This window comes from Vombatus ursinus, unplaced genomic scaffold (genome assembly GCF_900497805.2).
Source record: "Vombatus ursinus unplaced genomic scaffold, bare-nosed wombat genome assembly UNPS02014932.1, whole genome shotgun sequence".
NCBI classification, from domain to species: domain Eukaryota; kingdom Metazoa; phylum Chordata; class Mammalia; order Diprotodontia; family Vombatidae; genus Vombatus; species Vombatus ursinus.
The window spans coordinates 10,775,852-10,797,816 of record NW_020954710.1 but is presented as its reverse complement, the minus strand read 5'-3'; the positions used below and the strand labels follow the sequence as shown (position 1 = coordinate 10,797,816).

At 48.5% G+C, this 21,965-nt stretch overlaps 2 protein-coding genes across 3 annotated transcripts in view; both read left to right on the top strand.

The window, feature by feature from the left end:
• The first annotated feature begins 1,232 nt into the window (after positions 1–1,232).
• TAS1R1 (taste 1 receptor member 1) lies at positions 1,233–10,509 on the top strand. Its single transcript, XM_027843806.1, has 6 exons — positions 1,233–1,414; positions 3,236–3,542; positions 5,670–6,428; positions 7,079–7,291; positions 7,676–7,796; positions 9,578–10,509. The coding sequence occupies exons 1-6, from the start codon at positions 1,233–1,235 to the stop codon at positions 10,507–10,509; spliced, it is 2,514 nt and encodes an 837-aa protein (XP_027699607.1).
• Positions 10,510–12,495: 1,986 nt separating this feature from the next.
• The window catches only part of ZBTB48 (zinc finger and BTB domain containing 48), a 14,402-nt gene continuing 4,932 nt past the window's right edge, over positions 12,496–21,965 (top strand). Inside the window, exons 1-4 of one of the 2 annotated variants that reach the window (XM_027844010.1) lie at positions 12,496–12,594; positions 16,812–17,504; positions 18,085–18,326; positions 21,435–21,546. In XM_027844010.1, the coding sequence (XP_027699811.1) occupies positions 16,812–17,504; positions 18,085–18,326; positions 21,435–21,546 (1,047 nt within the window). In that variant the 5' untranslated portion in view covers positions 12,496–12,594. Of the gene's footprint in view, positions 12,595–13,188; positions 13,207–16,811; positions 17,505–18,084; positions 18,327–21,434; positions 21,547–21,965 lie in introns of those variants that run through there. The other variant, XM_027844011.1, reaches the window with a different exon arrangement.

The following is a 21,965-nucleotide window of genomic DNA, read 5'->3' as shown; positions in this document are numbered from 1 at the left end:
TCAAAAAAGCCATAGATGGTTGGCGGTGGTGAAGGCAAGGGTTCTTAATTTTGGGGAGGGGGTCATGGATCCCTTTGGCAGCCTGATGAAGCCTATGGACCCTTTCTTAGAATAAGGTTTTTAAATGCATAAAATAGAATGCATAGGATTACAAAAGAAATAAATTATATTGGAAGTTATGGAAGCATTTAAAAAAAAAAGTTCACAGATCTAAAGTTAACCCCAGGCTGAGGAATTCAAAGAGTTATATAGATTGGGCAGCTAGGTGGCGCAACGGATAGAGCACTGAGCCTGGAGTCAGGAAGACATCTTCCTGAGCTCCAGTCTGGCCTCAGACACTTCCTAGCTGTGTGACCCTGAGCAAGTCACTTCAACCTGTTTGCCTCAGTTTCCTGATCTGTAAAGTAAGCTGGAGAAGGAAATGGCAAACCACCCCAGTATCTTTGCCAAGAAAACCCCAAACGGGGTCACAAAGAGTTGGAAGCGACGGAATAACAACATAAATTTAAAGCTCTGAGGGACCTTTGAGGCTAAAACCAACTCCTTTATTTTACAGATGAGAAAACTGAGACAGAGAAGTCAAGTGCCTTTCTTAGAGATTTGAACCCAAGCTTTCTACTCCAAGTCCATTGACCACAGTAATACACTGTCTCTCTCACTCCAAGAAGTCCCCGGGCTCCAACAGCACAGCTCCTTCCCTATTCCCATCTAAGTGCAATAAAGAGGTGCAGAACAACCTCATCTGTGAGAACTGCCTTGGGAGGATGGTTATCGAAGGATCTGTTGCTCTAGTTCCAATATACAGTAGGGTAGACCCCCCAGCTAAATTATACAAATGGATTCCTTTGATGCGGCCTCCCAGGGTTTAGCAAAACTCTGGCACAACAAAAACTCCACCACACCCTTCCTGATCTAAATCCACAATTGTCAAATGAGAGGCAATGGGTGCCACCTGGTTGAGGCAGGGACAAGTCATCCGCTCATTTGCCCCAAGAGCACCCCTTAGGTTCCTACGCAGAACCACAAGCCAGGAAGTCCAACTCAAGCATTTTAGCTGCTGGAGTTGGGTTTTGTATATCATATCCAAGGCCCGCCCCTTTCCAAAGCATAAAATTGAGGAGGATGAGGTTCGAGCTTCAGATTCTGCCTATTTCAATCGTCCCAAGCTCGCGGGACAGGAGCACCTCTGACATAAAGAGGACGAGCAGAGCTAGACTGTCCATCTGAGCAGCATGTTCCATGTTAAATCTCACCTTGTCTACCTGCCTCTTTTCATTTCCTGTCTTTTCAGCTGTCAAGAAATGGAGACCCCTTCTGACTTCAAGATGCCCGGGGATCATGTCATTGCAGGATTGTTCGCCATCCACTCTGTCTTAGAAGTCAGAGGCAGACCTGAGGTGACCCTGTGTGAGAGGTAAGTGAGGGATCTGCACCACTATGTCGTGGAAGTCATCCACACAGAAGTCCTGCTTCCTTCCACAATGAAATCCATTCAACATGGAGTCAACTTGCTATTTCCTTGCCTCTGGATTTTTGCAGGACCAGGACCTCCATCTGAATTGCCCTCCCTTTTCCTAACACCCATTTACACCATTCTCTATCGCCAAGAGCTCACTCGAGACAGGCTTCCTTTGGGAATCTTTCCCTGGGATGCTCACCCATCCCCATCTATCTTTTATTCTCTTCCCTCTGCCCTTATTCAGTTGATTATTTTGCTTTGGGTTTTTCTGCTGAATTACAATTAGGCTCCACATTTCAAGTATCTTTTTGTCTTTTCAACTAGACTCCTCAAGAGAAAAGACCATGTAATAATGGCTTCTCTTTTCATACTGCCTCAGAAAATGGTGATAAAAATCTGAATTCTCTTTTCCTTCCAAAAATGCTGACACATGCAGAATCACAAGTAGGGGGTGCCATAATGCACGGAGAATGGGGCCTGGAGTCAGGAAGCCTGAATTCAAATCCTGATTCGGACAGTTACTAGCTGGGGCATGTTGGACAGGTCATTTAACATCTGTCTGCCTCAGTTTCCTCATCTGTAAAATAAGGATAATAATAGCCCCTACCATCCAGAGTTGTTGTGAGAATAAAATGAGAGATTTGTAAAGCACTCAGCACAGTGCCTAGCACATAATAGGTGCTTTAAAAGCTCTTGTTCCCTTCCTTCCCACAGGATTTTAGAGTGGGAGGAGCCATTTAATCCAACCTATACCCAAAAAGGAACCCCCCACTACAGGATGTCCAGCAAGTAGCCTCTGCCAGGGGCAGCTCGGTGGCGCAGTGGATAGAGCACCGGCCCTGAAGTCAGGAGGACCTGAGTTCAAATCCAGCCTCAAACCAAACACTTGACACTTGCTAGCTGTGTGACCCCTGGCAAATCTCTTAACCCCAATGGCCTTAAAAAAAAAAAAGTTCTAAAAAAGTAGCCTCTGCCTGAAGACATCCACAAACTAGGCCCTCTCTTCCCAAGTAGCCCCCATCACACTAGTGAATAGATCTAATGACTTGGGAAATTTTTCCTGACATTGAGTGATAAATTTGCCTCTTTGCAATGCTGCCTGGCATGGACAAGCCAAGTTTATAGACGTAGAATAATAGGACAACAGTGACTGGACTTGTGATCTCATTCATCTCTGGACCTCCCAGGTGAGGAAACTCCCTCCATTGATAGAAGTGGGTATCTTCTCTGCAACTAATAGTATTAGAGTGTAAGTCTGGAGCACCAAAAGGTTCACTGACTTGTCCATGGTCCCATGTGTCAGAGGTGAAACGTGAACCCAGGTCTGCCAGACTCCTAGGCTAGCCTCTCTCTAGCCTCTACTTTCAGTAGACTAAGTATCCTTACAATAAGAGGGTCGCTATTACAAGTTACTGAGTGACTAAAGATAATAGAGCAGATGGTACCTTGGGGTAAGAACTGAGCTCAAATTCTGCCCCAGACACTTAATGGTAAGTTACATCCCCTCTCTGGGCCTCCTCAGTTTTCTTACCTGTAAAATGGGGGTAATGTCCCATCTATATCACAGATCTTCAAGGAAACATGAAGGTCTGAATCAAATGAGATCATCTACATAGAGCCCTTTGCAAACCTTAACGCAGTACATAAATGTTAGATATTCCGTAATCTAGAGGTCTAGAACCCTACCTCAGTTAGGAGGAGAAAGGTCTTAGCCTCAGGTTTGGAGGCTCAGTGCTGATGACCATCCTTACTTCTCTGGCCCTGCCTTTCCCACAGGTCCAAGACCTTCAATGCCCATGGCTACCACCTCTTCCAGGCCATGAGGTATGCCATAGAGGAGATCAACAACTCCAGCTCTCTGCTTCCCAATATCACTCTGGGCTATGAACTCTATGACATATGTTCAAAGTCTGCGAGTTTGTATGCCACACTGAGCATTCTCTCCCAGCCCAGAGGCAATCATATCAAGATTCCTGAAAACTTCTTCAGCTATTACCCCAAGGCAGTGGCGGTGATTGGGCCAAGCAGCTCTGAGCAGACTGCCATATCTGCATCTCTACTGAGCACATTCTTGATCCCCCAGGTAAGCTGGAGCCTTTGGGTCCTTGGTCCAGGCCACTAGTGTAGGAGCCATTAACATGCACCAGCTTATCCCTGTGTTATTTTCACGTTTAGCCAATGGCTGTCAATCATTGGTTTTTGACTGGTCTACACACATTTCCTTTTTTCCCTTCTTTTTATTTCATGACCCCTTGATGCCATTGTCTATCCCCCTCCAAGGATGAATGTCTGATAAATAAGTGACCCTTCTCCTGGCCCATGCCAACTCTTCCACCTGGCTTGGAATCCCATCCATTCTCATCTTTTCCAGCAGATTGCACAGAATTGTTCCCCCTCAAACACTGACCTCTCTTTTTCCTCAGTCCTTCCCTCTGCCTACAAAAATGCCTGTCTCTCCTATCCTTCAAAAGCACTACCGTCTCCTCAAATGATTGTCTTGTCTCTCCTTTTCTCAGCCAAACTCCTAAAAAAAAAAAAGATTTCTACACTCATCCCCCCTACTTCCTTCCTCTCATTCTTTCCTACACTCTGCAGTCTGAAGGCCGACCTCCTCACTTAGCTGAAACGACTTTCTTCAAAGTTGCCAATGATCTCTTAACTGCTGAGGCTAAAGGCCTACTCTCAGTTCTCATCCTTATTGACCTCTCTGTAGCATTTGACACTGTTGACCACCTTTTCCTTCTGAATCACTTTCTTCCAAATGCACCCCTCTTCTTCCATAGTTCTCTCAAGACCACCACTACCAGGTTCCCAACATCGGTGTTACTCTAGGCCAGTCAATCTCACTTGGCCCAGGTAGACATTGCTAATTGGTACTTCCCCGTCTTTTCTCTGTCTTTTAGAGCCCTGCATAACCTAGTCCCTTCCTACCTTTCCAGTCTTCTTACACTTTGTACTCTATGACCCAGTGACACTGGCCTCTTTGCTGTTCCTTCTACAAGACAATCCATCTCTGGGGAATCTTCTCTGGCTATTCCCCCCGACTGAAGTGCTCTCTCCTCCTATCTGCCTCCTACCCTCTCTGGCTTTTACCGAGTCTCAGATAAAATTCTACCTTCTACAAAAAGGATTTTCTTATTCTCTTTAATGTTAGGGCCTTTCCTCTGTTGATTAGCTCTAATCCATCCTGTCACTGTCTTGTTTGTACATAACTGTTAGCATACTGTCTCCTCAATTAAATTGTTAACTCCCTGGGATCAGACACTGACTGTGTCTTTCTTCATATCCCCACACTAAGAACCATGCCATATAGTTATATAGCCAGCACTTCATAAATGCACACTGACCTGACTCTACCAAATGTCCCCTTCTTTCTGCTCAGACATTTGCCATCTTAGTACAGACCCTCATTGCCTCTCACCTGGACTACTCCATGAGCCTGTTCATTTGTCTCTGCCTCACATCTCTCCCCGGTCCAGTCCTTTCTACATATAAGCACAACAGTGATATTTCTAAAGTACCGGTCTGAGCCATGTCATTCCCCAGCTCATAGGGCCGTGGAATCATAGATTTAGAACCAGAAGAGACTTTATAAATAAGGAGACAGAAGCACAGATACAGTAAATGACTTGCTTAGGGTCGCACTGCTCATATGTATCTGAGGTAGGATTTGAACTCAGGTCTTCCTCTCAGGCCAGTACTCTACCTACTACACCACACAGCTTCTCAATGGACTCTAGAAGCTTCCTATTACTCTTGGCTCAAATGTAAACTTCTCTGCTTGGCATTTAAAGTACTCCATAACCTGAGTTTAACTTATATTTCCAGCCTTATTATACAATATGGCCCTTCATCTATGCTGTGGTTCAGTTAGATTGACTTTCTGTGCCTTTGCCTGGCTGTCCTCCATGCCTGGCCTGTACTGCTCCCTCACCTCTGCCTCTTAGAATCCCTTAAAAGATTCAAGTGCCCCCTTCTTCATGAAGCCTTTCCTGATTTCTCCCTACCTCCCAATTCCTCATAGTCCTGTTTTGTATATACTTGTGTATATGTGTGCATGCGTGTGTACACACACACACACACACACACACACACCCCTCCCTCCCTTGAAGGTAAAAATGAGAGCAGGATTATTTTACTTGCATCTTGGTGTCCCCAGCACCTTGCAGAGTACTTAATCTTTGGTCTATGATCGATTGCTTCCCCACAGATCAGCTACGGGGCAACCAGCACCACATTAAGTGAGAAGAAGGAATACCCCTCATTCCTGCGCACGATCCCGAGTGACAAGTACCAGGTTCAGACGATTGTGATGCTGCTGAAGAAGTTTGAGTGGTCTTGGATCTCCGTGATTGGCAGTGACAATGACTATGGTTTGCAGGGGGTGCAGATGCTGGAGGATTTGGTCACTGAAGAGGAAATCTGCATCGCCCAGAAGGATGTTGTGCCCATTTCAGCCCAAGCTGAAGACAGCATCATGCAGAATATGGTGCTGTCCCTCATCAAGTTGGGAGCCAAGGTGGTGATTGTCTTCTGTACTAGAAATCAGGCCCACGTCTTCTTTAAGGCAGTGGTGCTGGGGAACGTGACTGACAGAGTGTGGCTAGCCACAGAAGACTGGTCCATCTCCAGTTACATCACACAGGTGTCTGGCATTTCAAGGATTGGGACGGTGATTGGGGTAGCTATCCCGCAGAGACAGATCCCTGGATTAAAGGAGTTTGAAGAGGCCTACACCCAGGCTAAGAAGACCTCAGAGTCATCAGCTGATCCTGCCCAGGATGGAGACCATCAGATCTGTAATCAGCATCTGTTTTTTACAACAGATATGAATAATGAGCTGAGTGCATTTTCCATGAGTTCAGCCTACAATGTGTACGCTGCTGTGTATGCTGTGGCCCACGGGCTGCACCAGCTCCTGGGCTGCTCTTCAGGAGTCTGCACCACAGGCAAGATCTATCCTTGGCAGGTGAGAGGGGGAAGCGTGGCCTCCACAAAGCACTATTCTGGAAGGATTATTCTCCAGACATCCTTTGGTACCCAGGGGACTCACTCCATTCCTCTCAGAGCACCAGATCAGAGTAGACCTCTCTACACTCTCAGTGTAGGAAGGGAATGGGAAAGCCAGGAAATCAAAGGCAAGTCCCCCGAGGAAAATTCTCATCTCCCCACATTTTCCCATTCTCTTCCCTGTCATGCCCCTGGGTTTCTGAAGATGAAATTTAGAGGTAAAAACCTCAACAGGGGAACCCTCATCTCACTTAGGAAAGGAAAGAGATCCCATGGAAGGGGCTATCTCTCTCTAAATAACCCACTTTCCAAGAAAGTAGATTTCTACCTTGGTGCTTTTATTTCCTTCCTCTCTCTCTCAATGAAGGAGGCAGTCAGGTTAAGTGACTTGCCCAGGGTCACACAACTAGTAAGTGTCTGAGGTCACATTTGAACTCAGGTCCTCCTGACTCCAAGGCCAGTGTTCTACCCACCGTGCCAGCTAGCTGCCCTATTTCCTCTCTTTTTAAACAGCTCTTATCTTGCATTCTTTGGCTTTGCTCAGATTGGGTTCTCAAAGGAAGCTCTGTACAGTTTGTGGTTGGGGTACATGGTTGCTATATATTGTAGCTGCTGGAGGAGATCAAGAAGGTGGATTTCATGCTGCTTGGAAACTCTGTGTCCTTTAATGAAAATGGAGATCCGTTCAGTGGATATGATATTGTTACATGGGACTGGAATGGCCCTAACTGGACCTTCAAAGTCATTGGAGCTTCCACAGGGGACCCAGTTCACTTGGAAATAGATCAGACTAAAATCCACTGGTACAAAGGGAAAAAACAGGTAAGAAGCCACCTCTGGGAATCACCTTGGGATAGTCATTGGCCAGGTCACTCTCAAGAAAGCAATCTAGTGTCCAGAACTTAGGGGTGACTGGGAGATGTCAGGGTAGGACAGTTTCCACAAAGCTGTAAATAACAATTCGCAGCATGCCAGACCCTGAGGCGGTTTTGAGGGCACAACTCTTATCTATGTCTACTAGGAAAGTCCGAAGGGAGATTGTCCAGTAAGCGAGCCCTGAAATGGCGAGGTTCTGACCTCCGTCCCTCTTGCCTGGCTTCCTGAGCCTTTCTACAGTATTGCCTTTTAAGGTCCCTCCTGCTCATCCCCCTCCTTCGGCTGTGGCCCCTTCCGGTCTGAAGTGGGGATGCCTGTGGTTTTATCCAGGTGCCTCGGTCAGTGTGCTCCGAGGACTGTCTAGCAGGAGAGGCACGGAGGATAGTGGGACTGCACCACTGCTGCTTTGAATGTGTGCCCTGTCCAGCTGGGACCTTCCTCAACAGCAGCGGTGAGTGGCCAGCCTGCTTCCTCACGGTTCCACAGATGAAAGGACTCCTCCCCTCCCACCCCCTCACGAGACCAACATGTCCAAGTCTTAGCAGGCTTTTATGTCACCCTGTATAGTAATCACAGACATTTGTATCATGCTTCAAAGTTTGCAAAGCAGTTATTCTCATCAGGAAAGGGAGAACCGAGGCTCCACGGTCACCTCATCATGAGGTAATGTGCAGAAATATTGGAGATAGAAAGACCTGGGCTCAGATTTTGCCTCAGATTCATACTATGTGGCTCTGGGCAATTCATTTAATCCCAACTCAGTGTTTCTAAATTCATAAAACGGGGATAAAAAGAAGTACCTACCTCACCAAGCTCTTTTAAGGATCAAATGAAATAATATATGTAAAGTGCTTTGTAGGTGCTAGGCAGTGCCAGAGTACGTAGAGTGCTGGGCCTGGAGTCAAGAACACTCATCTTCCTGAGTTCAAATCTGGCCTTAGACACTTACTAGCTGTGTGACCCTGGGTAATTCACTTAACCTCTGTTTGCCTCAGTTTTCCCATCTGTAAAATGAACCGGAAAAGGAAATGGCAAACCACTCCAGAATCTTTGCCAAGAAAACCCCAAATGGGGTCACTGAGAGTCGGACACAACTGAGCAACAAGGGTTTTATAAAACTTATAGTATTATATAAATGTGAGTTATTATTATCTCATTAGGCAGCTTTCCTATGCTTAGTATCCATAATGGGGCACAAATTGTGCTCAGAGTAGATTAAAACCAAGGGTGGAAAGACACAACCATAAATCTTTAGACCTAAGCTCGTTCTATAGCTTCTATTTCACCTCCTAAAGGTAATAGCCTATTCCCACCACCTCATTAAAATTGGCTTCCCTTCGTATTCCTTCATAGAGGCCTATACATGGGCCCTATTTGCAGAGCTCATACCATTTGATGATGCCATACTTATCATGTCCTTCTCTGACTTCCTCTGCCAAGGTACAAATAGTAGAATCTTTCCAGTGGACAAATTTGTGGCAGACCTACACTATCCAATGAGGATTTATATAGTAGTTCATGGCCAAGATCAGTCTGTCAGTCAGTCAACAAACATTTATTAAGTGTTTACTATGTGCCACACACTGTGCTAATCCTAGTGACTAGTTAAAGTGGCTTATTCTTCCCAGTCTGGTTTTAGGTTGGAGTTTCCATATTCCTTCCTCAGAATATTCTTGCTATATATTGCTTTCTGCTCTTAAAAACCCCAAAACAGAGAAACCATTGAGCCCTAAGTCAGGAAGGTGAGTTTGGTTGATGGAAATATTGGAGGGAAAGACGGAAATCACCTTCCTCTTCAAAGTGGTGAAAGCCATCTACAGAAAATAAATGTAGCCATTTGGATGAGAAAAGGGGCCCTCATAGTAACTGAGCACAAGAGGAAGGAGTCTGCTGTCTTCTGTTTATGTGGACTACAAGGATAACTGATAACCCCAGGGCTGTAGTAGTACCCACAGAATGTAGAGCCTACAGAAGGGCCTCGAGGATATGTGTGTATGTAGCTCTAGGAAGGATACTGCAGGTCATGGAACAGAAATCTCCTGGACAAGATGAGGAGATGCAGGTGATCTGATCTTCACTGAGAGCTTACTGAGACGAAAGCTACGTCAAAGTGTTCCGAGCTAGAACGCTGTTTATCTGTTTGTCCTGTAGTCTGGCCAGTGCTTTGCACATAGCTAGTAAACTTTGCTGCTCTCTCAGGCTGCTCAGGGTTCTTCTTCCCCTTCCTTACAGACCACTACCTTTGCCATCCATGTCAGAAAGAAGAATGGTCCCCAGAGGGCAGCCAGACATGCTTCAACCGCACCATTGAGTTCCTCGCCTGGCACCATCCAGTCTCCTTGGTGCTCATGGGGGCTAACACACTGCTGCTACTCCTGTTGGCAGGGGTGGCCAGCCTCTTTGCCTGGCACCTGGACACCCCAGTGGTGAGATCGGCTGGGGGCAGGATGTGCTTCCTCATGCTGGGTTCGCTGGCAGGAGCTGGCTGTAGCCCTTACTGCTTCCTTGGGGAGCCAACGCCACTCACCTGCCTGCTGCGGCAGTCTCTCTTTGCCCTGGGCTTTGCCATCTTCCTATCCTGCTTAACCATCCGCTCCTTCCAGCTGGTGGTCATCTTCAAGTTGTCAGCCAAGATGCCCACCCTCTACCATTCCTGGGTGCAGCACCATGGGCCCAAGATCTTTGTGGTTATGAGCTCGATTATCCAGCTTCTCATATGTATCATGTGGCTGGTGGCTTGGACCCCCCGGCCCACCAAGGAGTATAAGCGGTTCCCAGAGCTGGTGGTGCTGGAGTGTTCCAAGAATAGCTCTCCAGGTTATCTGCTGAGCATTCTCTACACGTGGCTACTCTCAGTTAGCTGTTTCGCCTGTAGCTATATGGGCAAGGATCTTCCTGAAAACTACAACGAGGCCAAATGCATCACCTTCAGCCTCCTCCTCTACTTTATTTCCTGGACTGGCCTCGCCACCACTTATAGTGTCTACCGTGGCAAATACCTGCCAGCCATCGATGCGCTGGTCATCATGAGCAGCCTCAGTGGAGTTTTCAGTGGCTACTTCCTCCCCAAGTGCTACATCATCCTCTGCCGCCCAGACCTCAACACCACTGAGTATTTCCAGGCCTCTATCCATGATTACACACAGCGCTGCAGCTCCCCCTGAGTGACTCAGCTTGGGAGGAGAAGGAAGGGGGATAGGGAGATGGATGGATGGTTGGATGGATGGATGGATGGGCAGGGTGGGGCTAGGTAGGGTTGGGGAATAGGATGAGGAAATGAAAAGTCTCTACAGGACATATACTCTTCTTTCCTGAGGTTTGGTAGCTACAGTCACAGAATCTGAGTTGGAAGGGACCTCAGAGGCTAGTCCAGACTTTAGCTAACCAGGAATCCTCCTCACAACAGCCAATGGAAGTCCGAAGGAAGCTCAAAAGCTATAAAGACCAATCCACATATAACCAAGAATTGTCTCCTCAACAACGGATTATTTCAATCCCTATTTGAAGACATCCAGTGATAAAGAACTCACTAACGCCAGAGGCAGCCCATTCTAATTCTAAATAGCTTTAATCCTTTGGAAGTTTTTCCTAACATTAAGTTTAAATCTGCCTATGAACCTCTACCCATTTTAGGATTTTAGGATTTAGAGCTGAAAGGGGTAGTGGAGCTCATGTGTGGAAGGTGGTAAGGGGGCTGATAAATAGATTTAGAACTGGAGTATTTGAGATCATCCAGGAGAATGCCATCATTTTTACAAATGAGGAAACTAAGACTGAGTGAATTATTTGCCCAAGGTTACATAAATACTACGCAGCAGAGTAGGGATTCAAACCCTGATTCTCTGACTCCAGTGCTCTTCCTGATTCCCACCTTGCTACCCTTTAAGTAATAGGATCTAAAACCAGGAAGGATTTTAGAGATTACCTAATCCAAATTCTTATTTTCTAGAGGAGGAAACTGAAGGACAGAGAGGAAAAGTGACTTATCACACAAGTAGTAAGTAGCAGAGAGAGAGACTCCATCTCCAAACACCTATAACTACTAAGCTTCTTGAAGGCTCCTTTACCAGGAGTAAAATGGAAACATAAATCATATGCTCATAGATCTAGTGGGATAGTGGAAAGAAAGCTGGATCTGGAGTCAGGATCTAGGTCCAAAATCTTGTTCTGCCTCCTACCACCTGTGTGATCTTGGGCAAATTACTTTCAGGTTTCCTCCCCTATAACGAGATGACTTCTAGGGACCTTCCCCAATTCTACATCTATGATTCTATGAGTCTGAGAAACCACCGAGCCGTCATTTTGCAGATGAGGAAACACAGGTCCACAGGGGAAATGACCTGCACAGGTCACTGTAGCAAAGCCAAGATTCAGGCTAGGTCTTCGGCATCCGAATCCAGGCCCCCTGCACCAAGCTGCTGGGGCCCCAGCTTGGGTTGAGGGGGACAGGGAACAGACGTCACCAGCTGGAGGTGGTCAGAAACGGTTTCACCCCGGGGCCCGGAACCAGGAGACTCGAAGAGGATCCGGTCCAGTCCCTTCATTTTACAGAGAAGGAAACTGAGGCCCAGAGAGGTGAAGCTATTGCCCACGGTCCCCCAGCTGGGGAGGAGCGGAGCCGGCCCTGGGGCCGGGCTTCTCGGGCACCAACTCTGGGCAGGGGGCCACTTTCCTTTCTCCCCAAGGAGGCAGCCTAGCCCAGGGACCGGACGAGCCCGGGACACTAAAAAGAACTTGACCCCGACTCGGCTTTCGGCTTCTTGGGGAGCCCCGCCCCCGGCCGAGGAGGGGCTGACCCGGCGACCCCGGGGCGGTCCGGCAGCTAGCCCGGCGCGCGCAGTTGGGCCCGCCTCCGCCTGGGGGCGGGGCCGAGCGAGCCGCTCTGCCGTTACCTAAGCAACGCGGGAGGCGGGGAGGTGGAACGCTCACCCCGCGCGATCCCATTGGCCGCCTCTGAGACCCTCTGAGTGGCTGAGGGGTCGAGCAACATCCGGTCGCTCCCTCTTAAGCTGACCGTCCCCGCCTTCCACCCCAACCCCCTGCGGCTTCTCATTGGCCTCTGGCGACGAACTCCGCTCTGACCCCGAGGCCGCGCGTCGCCCCGCCCCCGTCTCGTGAGCTTCACGTCACTTCCGGCGGTGATTCTCGGCTTTGCTCGGTGCGGCTGCGCACGGCTCGGCTCTGGCAGTTCCTCCGGGGGAGCTTGGCAGGCGCTGGGGAGTCTCCGGAGCTGACCGGGCCCGGGGCAGGTGAGGCGGCGGGGCGCGCTCTCGGGGAGGGGCGGAGAGAGGCGCGGAGGCGCGCCGCCTAGGGAGCGTCGAGCTGTGCGCAGCCGGGCCGCGAGGCGCAGAGGGGCCGGCGGCGGGGCGGGGGCGGGGCCGGGCGCCGGGACTGGGCCGGACCGGCGGGGCTCGCGGCCTCGCCCGTTAACCTGGTCCGCTAGCGCGCTCCACGTGAGTCGCGCTCTGTAACCGGACCCTGTTAGCCGTCCCGCCGTCCTGGTGGCCGGACTGCCCACCTACCGTGTCCTGTTAACGGAATTCGCCATTGCCCGTGACCAGCGACCAGCCTTGCCCCCCACGACCCGCCCCCTCCCCCTGGGCCCCAGGGGCAGTGCCCCCATTAACTTTCCTCTGACTCTTCCTCTCCACCGGCCGCTTCCCTGCTGACTACGAACATGCCCGGATCTTCCCCCCTCCAAAAGACCCTCTCTTGATCCGCCGTCATGACCCCGGGGACCGTAGCAGGCCAGTGCTGACCGTGGGGGTTTTCTGGTTTGCCATTTCCTCCTCTAGCTCATATTACAGATGAGGAAACCGAGGCAGACGGGGTGAAGTGACTTGCCCAAGATCACACAGCTAGTAAGTGTCTGAGGTCAGATTTGAACTCGGGTCTTCTTGACTCCAGGACATCCAGCTGCCTCCTGCTCCACTCTACCTGCTGGCTGTCATCCCATTTCCCTCCTCCCTTCCATGGCCAAACCCTTGAGAAGGTTTTCTACGCTCAGTTCTCCCCTCAGCTCTCTGCAGAATGGTCCAACCAAACTGCTCCCTCCTCTTCATCACCAGATCCTGTGGCCTTTTCTCATTCCCCACCCGTCTTCTCTCGGTAGCCTTTGGCACTGTCGATCACGTTCTCCTCCTGACTCTCCTCCTGCTCCTCAGTCGGCTGCCCTGGGTCTTCCTCCAGGTCACAGCCGCTAACAGCGGGTGTCCTCCAAGTCTGTGTTCTTGATCTTCCTCTCCTCTCCCTCTCTACTAGAGGGTCAGCAAACTGCAGCCATCCACTGACTGCCTGTTTTTGTACAGCACTCCTTCTAAGAATGGTTTTTACATTGTTGTTAAATACAATGAAACGTAATTTTAAAATGTAAAATCCATTCCTGGCTTGCAAGCTATATGAAAATAGGCAGTAGCCCCCCCATGCTCTATACTGAATCTTTTGGTGATCTCATCAGGTCCTATGGATTCAATTATTATTTCTGTGCTAACGATTCCCAGCCCTTGCCTCTCTCCTGACATCTACTCTCCCATCTCCAGCTGGCTGTTGGACACCTCAAACTGGATGTCTTATAGAGATCTTAAATGCAGTATGTCTAAAACTGAACTCATTATTTTTTTCCCCAAAAAGGAAACTCTTATTAATTTTCCTATTACTGTCAAGGGCACCATCATCCTCCTGGTTACCCAGGCTCAAAACTTAGGTGTCAGCTGCTCAGTTCCTCTTCTCTTCCATATCCAATCTGTTGCAAAGTCCTGTTGATTATACCTTTTTAACATTTCTCACATATGCCTCCTTCCCCCTTTGACACTGCCACCATCTTGGTGGTGACAATGTCAGTCCTGTATTCAACAATCTCCAGTGTCTCCCTATCACCTTCAGGATCAGCCCTTTATAACCTGACCCCTTCCTACCTTTCCAGTTTTCTTACACCTTAACTCCTCCCCATCTCTTTAACTTAGTGTTACTGGCCTCTCTATTGTTCCTCAAACATAGCACTCCCATTTCCCAGCTCTAGACTTTCTCGATGTTCTCCCTCCTTTCCTCTGCCTTCCGCCCTCTCTGACTTCCTTTAAGTCCTATTTTCTATAAGAAGCTTTTCCCAGTCTCTCTTAATGTTAGTGTCTTCTCCCTGTGGATCATCTCCAAATTATTCTGTATATCTACTTTTTAGTAGATGTTTGCATGTTGTCTCCCGCAGTAGACTGTGAGCTTCTTGGGGACAGAGACTGTTTGTTGCCTTTCTTGTCCCCAGTGTGGAGTGCTAGGCACATAGTAGACACTTAAAAAATGCTCGTTGACTGACTCACCATTAACCATGTTCTGCTAGCTGTCATTCACATTAAATGAGCCCTTTGCCATATTCTTACATTATCTGTATTCCCCATTGATCATGACTCACTAGTTGGTTGTACTCCCATTAACCATGTTCAGCTAACCATATTACCTCCTTTTATAAGGTTTTATTGATGTCTATTTTTATAGTTCCTCAGTAACTCTCTCCCAACCCTCCCAGAGAGCCATTCCATGTAACAATAAATATTTTTTAAAAAACGAGAAAAAGAAGAGAAAAAAAAATCAATTCAACTGATCATTTCTTTGAAAAGGTCCAAAATATGTCCAGTGAGTAACACCTGCAGGCTCCCCACCTCCACAAAGGGGTAGGTTTGGGGTGTCCTCTCCAATCTCTTATTTCGAGTCATGCTTGAGCTTTATAGTTTTGTTGTGTTCATAAGTTTTTGTTGATTTTTTTACATCATCATAGTTTTCCCCAGTATTCTTTTCCTGCAACCCTCCAGCCATTCCGTACAACAAATAATGTTTTTAAGACAAAAAAAATTAGCCAAGCCTTTTTTTTTTTTAAATTTTTAGGCGATTGGGATTAAGTGACTTGCCCAGGGTCACACAGCTAGTAAGTGTCAAGTGCCAGATTTGAACTCAGGTCCTCCTGACTTCAGGGCTGGTGCTCTATCCACTGTACCACCTAGCTGTCCCCAAGCTTATTGATAAATGTGTAACACCTGTGTGTTCCACACCTCTGAAGGGGTAGGTTGGGGATGTTTTCTCTCAGCTCTTCGTTTGAGGCCTGCTGGATCTTTGTAATTTTGTTACAGTCACTTTTGTTTTTGTTTTGTTTTTGTTGGCATGTGGTTTTTTTGTTGACATTATGTAGATTGTCTTCTTGGCTGTGCCTGCCTTACTCTGGATCAATTAATATCGATCTTCCCAGATTTCTCTGTATTCATCATATGCATCATTTCTTACAGCACAGTCATATTCCATTACATTCACATGCCACAATTTGTTTAGCCATTCCTGAATTAATGGGTCTCTACTTTGTTTTTAATTTTTAGGTATCACAAAAAGTGCTGCTATAAATATTTTGGCATGTAAAGGGACTTTGTTCTTATTAATAAGCCCAATAATGAACTCTCTGGGTCAAAGGTTATAGATATTTTAATCACTTTATTTGCATAATTCCAAATTGTTTTCTGAAATAGTTATACCATTTCACAACTACACCAGCAATGTATTGGTGTGTCTTGTCTTTCCACAACCCCTCCAACATTGACTATTGTTTTTGTTTTTTATCATCTTTGCCAATTTGTAGGGTGTGAGGTGAAACTTCAGCATTGTTTGATTTGCATTTCTCTTATAATTAGTGATTTGAAGCATTCTTTCAAGTGAGTGTGAATACTTTGCAGTTCTTCTTTTGAAGACTATTCGTATCCTTTGACCATTTATCTATTTGGGAATGGCTTTTAGTCTTAAATGTATTTGTTAATTGTTTATATATCTTGGACACCAAACCCTTATCATAGAAATTTCATATCAGGATTTTTTTTTCCCCATTCGACCATATTCCCTCCTGCTCATGCTTCTTATTCATTGTGCCCAGTTAACTGTTTTCCTGGCTAGCTGTACCCTCCACTAGTCATGCCTTTACCCGTAGCCTCCTCTGCTAGCCACACTCCCATACATCCTTATGATTTTCCCCCTGTGACGTGCCAGGCCCAACTTTGTAGCTCTCCCTCCACCCCAAATACTGTAAGCCTCCCTACCTCCCCTCCCCCACCCTAGCTTCCCTGCCCTGACCTCCCCACCCCAAGCCAAGCAGTGCCTCTTTCCTGGGGGGCAGAGATTTTATTTTTATCTTTGTAGCCATAGCACTTTGCCCAAGGTAGACACCTAAACATCTCCTGAGGTCTCTGTTGTGTGTTTGTGAACTAAAGGCAGTGCCACTCAGGTTCCAGGGTGAGTGATTACCTCTGGGGTAGTGAAAAGGGTTCCAGATTTAGAATCCAAGGACCTGAATTCAAATCTCTGCTCTATTCCTTAGTAGCTCTGTGACTTTGAGCAAGCCACTTATCTTCGATCCCTAGTGTGCTCAGTATCTGTTTGGTGCCCTTCTCCCTGCCTCATGACCTTCTGATAGGGCTGTCCCTCCTGCCTTTCCTCTCTGCAGATGATGGACGGCTCTTTTGTCCAGCACAGTGTGCGGGTGCTACAGGAGCTCAACAAACAGCGGGAGAAGGGGCAGTACTGCGACGCCACCCTGGACGTGGGCGGCCTCGTGTTCAAGGCCCACTGGAGCGTCCTGGCCTGCTGCAGCCACTTCTTCCAAAGCCTCTATGGGGATGGCACGGTGGGCAGCGTCAGCCTCCCTGCTGGCTTTGCGGAGATCTTTGGCCTCTTGCTGGACTTTTTCTACACTGGCCACCTTGCCCTCACCCCAGGAAACCTGGATAAGGTGCTCCTGGCAGCGAGGGAGCTTCGGGTACCTGAGGTTGTGGAGTTATGCCAAAGCTTCAAGGCTCAGGACTTGGTGGGGCAGGAGCTGGCCAGCCTAGAGACATCCATCTCTGAGGATGTGAATGGTCACCTCAAGCGGCCACCTGACTCTGAAGAGGAAGACATGGCCAGGGCTTTCTACACGGGCATCAGTGCTCCGCAGCCCTGCTCTCCCCAGAGCCCTCCCAGGGCCAAGCCCAGTCCCCCTAGGCAGAGGGAGAGTCCCTCCTCTCCCCATGAGAGACTCCAGCAAGCTCTGAAGCCCAGCACCCTAACCAGTCCCGGGGACACGGATTCTCAAGACTGTAAAGACCCCCAGAGACCCTTGAAGGCAGGAGGGGTCCTGCTTCAGGCTGGTAGTAATGAGGTGCTGTCCAGGGTGCTGGGGTGGTGCCCCAGGGGATGAGAGAGGGAGGGAGGTACTGGGGACCCGAGGGGCAGAGGCCCTTTAGTATGTAGTATGTAGAACCTCCCCCGGCCTGCCGTACCACTCTGCTGAGTCAAGGTCATCGGGGAGAGACCTGGAAGGAGCCTTGGAGGCCTTCCACTCCAGCCTCCTCATTTTATAGATGAGGAGACAGGCCCAGAGTCACACAGATAGACAGAACTGGGATTCAGACTCAGGCCTTTGACTCTAAGTCTTGGCTCTGCACTGTTGCCTCAGGTGTATCGACCAGCAGCGGCAGCCTCCAGGGGACATACCCCATCAGAAGGGGGGAGGCAGGCTTTCAGGCCGCCGTGGGCAGACACCTTCTCCTGGCCCAATCCCCTCTTCACTAGGGTTCAGCAGGGGACTAGCTACTGAGTTGGGGGTCCCTCTGGCAAGGCACCTGGCTAGCGAGAGGCCCTCTTGCCCCTGCCCAGCAGACACGGCCCCCCAGCCACCCAGGATCCTTGTACCTTTCATTTGGTGACACCACCTCCTTGCGCTGCCTGTTCTGCCGTAGTGGGAAGTAGTGGTCCAGGTTGAGGATGATGCAGATGGAGATGACATTTCTGAAACAGAGACTGTGCGGACCACAAGGAAGTCAGACACAGCCCCAAAGCCTGGTGCTCTGGAGCCTGCCCTGAGCCTGGGGCCCCCAGTTGCCGAGCCCCCTGGGAACAGAAAAGGTACAGCTGTGCCGGTTGAATGCCCCACATGTCATAAAAAGTTCCTCAGCAAATATTACCTAAAAGTCCACAACAGGTAAAGATTCTTTTTTTTTTTTTTTAATTCCCCTTCCCCATCCCTGCCCTTTCTGTACCAAGAGCAGGGAGCTAATCTGTCTGTTCTGACAAGGTCCATCAAGCTTTCCTGCCTTCCTGTCGTCCCTGCCTGTTGGCCTTGGTCTCTGAGGGAGCCCAGCTACAGGCTCCAGCACATGGGCCTTTTGTGTCCTCTCTCTAGCCCAGCTTGCTCTCATAATCTTTTAACTGGCACGAAATGCCCAGAGTGGACCCTGGAAATGGATGCAACCCAGAGGGTGACCGTGTCACTGCAAAATCAGGACTTCATAGTCTATGTGTCTGGGGCTGTTGTCAATCCAAGGTGCTGTGTTCCAGAGCTTCACAGAAAGCTTACGACTGCCAGTCTGTTTTTAAAGTGTTTCCATCCAAAAGCATAACTTTACTAAATGTTTGCAAAAGAAACTTCATTACAAAACCAGAAACCCCTTAGCTGTGCCTGAGATGTGACGAGATCCTCATGAAAGTGTTCCTACTTGGGGCAGCTAGGTGGTTCAGTGGATAGAGCACTGGCCCTGGTTTCAGGAGGACCTGAGTTCAAATCCAACCTCAGACACATAACACTAGCTGTGTGACCCTGTGCAAGTCACTTAACCCCATTGCCTAGCCCCCCCCAAAAAAAAGAAAAAGAAAGTGTTCCTACTTGTCAGAGCTTCATATCGCACTGATTCCTTAAAAGCTCTTTGGAGTTCTTGTGGCCTTTGTAGGATGAGATTTATATCACCAAACTCTTGAAAGTACCATTGGAGTTTCTAAAAGGAAATGGTATTGGAGATTTCTGTGGTAGCCTTTGCCTTGATGATCAAATCAGACCTTAGAATTGGACCATTTCCAGGGCCCGCCTTTAGCATCTTGTCCAGCATTCACCTGTAGACTCCAGCAGCACGTTCCATTTTCAGACACAGGGCTGCCAAGAGAAAGCCATCCTGCTTTGGGCTAAATTCCTTCTCTCTCAGGAGCCCTGTACTGGGAGAGTGGCACATGAGCACCTTGGTGGACTGTTTCTTCCTTTCTGGGCATCAGTCTCCAACAGTCTACAGTGGACCTTCTGGTCTAGGTGGGCAGTGTCAGACTCAGGCTGGTACTCATATCACTGGGCCAGGAGAAAGGCTCTGCCCAGGGCCACGAGGGCAGTGGTTCTAAAAGGCTCATAGTTGAGGATTCTAAACTTGGGTTCCATGGATTGGTCCATAGATCAATTTTAGGAGGTCCATGAACAAAGATGGGGGGGAAATGACATCTTTTTTTTTTTTTTTTTTTTTGGGTGAGGCAATTGGGGTTAAGTGACTTGCCTAAGGTCACACAGCTAGTAAGTGTCAAGTGTTTGGTCTGAGGCTGGATTTGAACTCAGGTCCTCCTGACTTCAGGGCTGGAGTTCTATCCACTGTTCCACCTAGCTGCCCCAAAATAATTTGTTTTTTGTTTTTTTAATTTTTAGGCAATTGGGGTTAAGTGACTTGCCCAGAGTCACATCGCTAGTAAGTGTCAAGTGTTTGGTCTGAGGCCGGATTTGAACTCAGGTCCTTCTGACTTCAGGGCCCGTGCTCTATCCACTGCGCCACTTAACTGCCCCTTTCTTTTCATCAACCTCTAAAATTGAGCATTTCCTTCAGACTTGCTGAGAAGGGGTTCGTAGGCTGAGCCAGTCTGCTAAAGATGTCCACAACACAAAAACAGCTAAAAATTCTTTACCTCAGTATTGCCTAGGGCTTTTGTCACCCTGCCAATTCTCTGGGTGTGTCCCAGGGAACCAGTAGTAACTCTTTTGAGGAAGACAAGTTTCACAGTCATAGAGGGATTCTTTAGCTGAGCTCTTCTGAGAACGACCAGCTTTGGGTAGATGCATACAAACCACGTTTCCAGGCCCTTCTCCAGAGTTCTCTAGGTAGGGCAAAGAGGCAGGCCCATACCCAAAACTGGGAGAGGGGGGATTGCTGTTGACTTTAAATGCCTTATTTTTTCAAAGTAGATTTCTGTAAGTGGTTGCATAGGACTGGATAGGAATATATTACATGGAAGAAGATGAATAGGATGTCAAAGTAAATCTGAAATAACAGCCTTCATGTGTGGTAGAAAACGACTCTCCATTTCACCTTCTTAAGGAAGCGTCTCCCTTGAGTTTATTATCCTGGTGTGAGTTGGGGGGGTCTTTGCTCTCTTAGGATGAGGGACCTTAAGCTCTTTTGTGTCACGGACCTCTTTGGCAATGTCCAGTGAGGCTGAAGGACCCCTTCGTAGAATAATGTTTTTAAATGCATAAGATTAAAAAATACAGAGGATTAATTACCAAGGAAACCAATTAGTTTGAAATCCCCTTATCAGAATATTTTTAAAAACAAGTTCATGGGCCATAGGATAAGAACCCTTGTTTTGGTGTCATTTCTCAAAGCTTTGTGCACAGGGCTGTATGCTCAGGCACCTGCGGGCTCCCTTCCCCTCTTAGCATGGCTGAGATGCTAGGAATTGCGTCTTCGTCTGCTGAGTATAAGATTTGCCAAATGTTGTACATTCCCCCCAAAACACATTGCAGTGAGATCACCACTATGGACAGCATCTTAGCAGAGGCGTGGAGGGGTGGGCAGCCCAGAGCTCACCAGGTCACACCAGACTCTTCTTCAGCACCCTGGTGACCTCTTGTCACGTATGGAGGTCTGCTCAGGGCTTTTCAGCTCTATTAGATGTACTCCCCTTCCCCACCTTGGAGAGAGCTTGCTCAGCCAATCAGGTGCTGAACATGACCTCTCTCTAAACATCCTGGGCTTTGTGCATGAGAGGACATGTGTTGGTCCTCCTGGCATCAGGGCAGGGTAGGAGTGGCTTGGCTCACTCCCCAGTGATATAAGTTTGTCATCAGACTAATGTCCTCATCTTGGGACCCGAGTGGGTCTTATCCTCATCCCCTGTAGCCTCCAGCTGGCCTGAAGGGATGGGCCCTGACGCTCTTGGTGGCTGGCTGTCCTCTGGCACAGTTTCCCCTGGAGGGGCAGAGGGAGGTGGGGAATTGGGTCCATTGTGAAGGCTAGGAAGTCTTTCTAGCAGCCAAATGCCTCTTGGGTTCTGTTCCTTCCAGGAAACACACTGGGGAGAAGCCTTTTGAATGCCCCAAATGTGGGAAATGCTACTTTAGGAAAGAGAATCTCCTGGAGCACGAAGCACGGAATTGCCTGAACCGCTCAGAGCAGGTATCCCAGGGCAGGCCAGAGAGGGCTTCCTCTTCCTTAGGGCCTGAGGCCCTGTCCCACAGAAGGGACCTTGGAGGTAACCTCATCCAACCTCTGTCTGAACAAGAGTTCATTCCAGGGTGGAACTGTACAAAGTAAAATGTCAGGGCTGGGAGGGGCCTTAGAACCCACAGTGTCAGAGCTGGGACGGCCCTTAGAACCTAGAATGTCAGAGCTGGGAGGGGCCTCTGAACACAAAAGGTCAGAGCTGGGAGGGCCCTTAGAACCCAGGATGTCAAAGCTGGGAGGACCCTTAGAACACAGAATTGTCAGAGCTGGGAGGACCCTTAGAACCCACAAGGCCAGAGCTGGGAGGGCCCTTAGAACCCAGACTGTCAGAGCTGGGAGGACCCTTAGAACCCAGAATGTCAGAGCTGGGA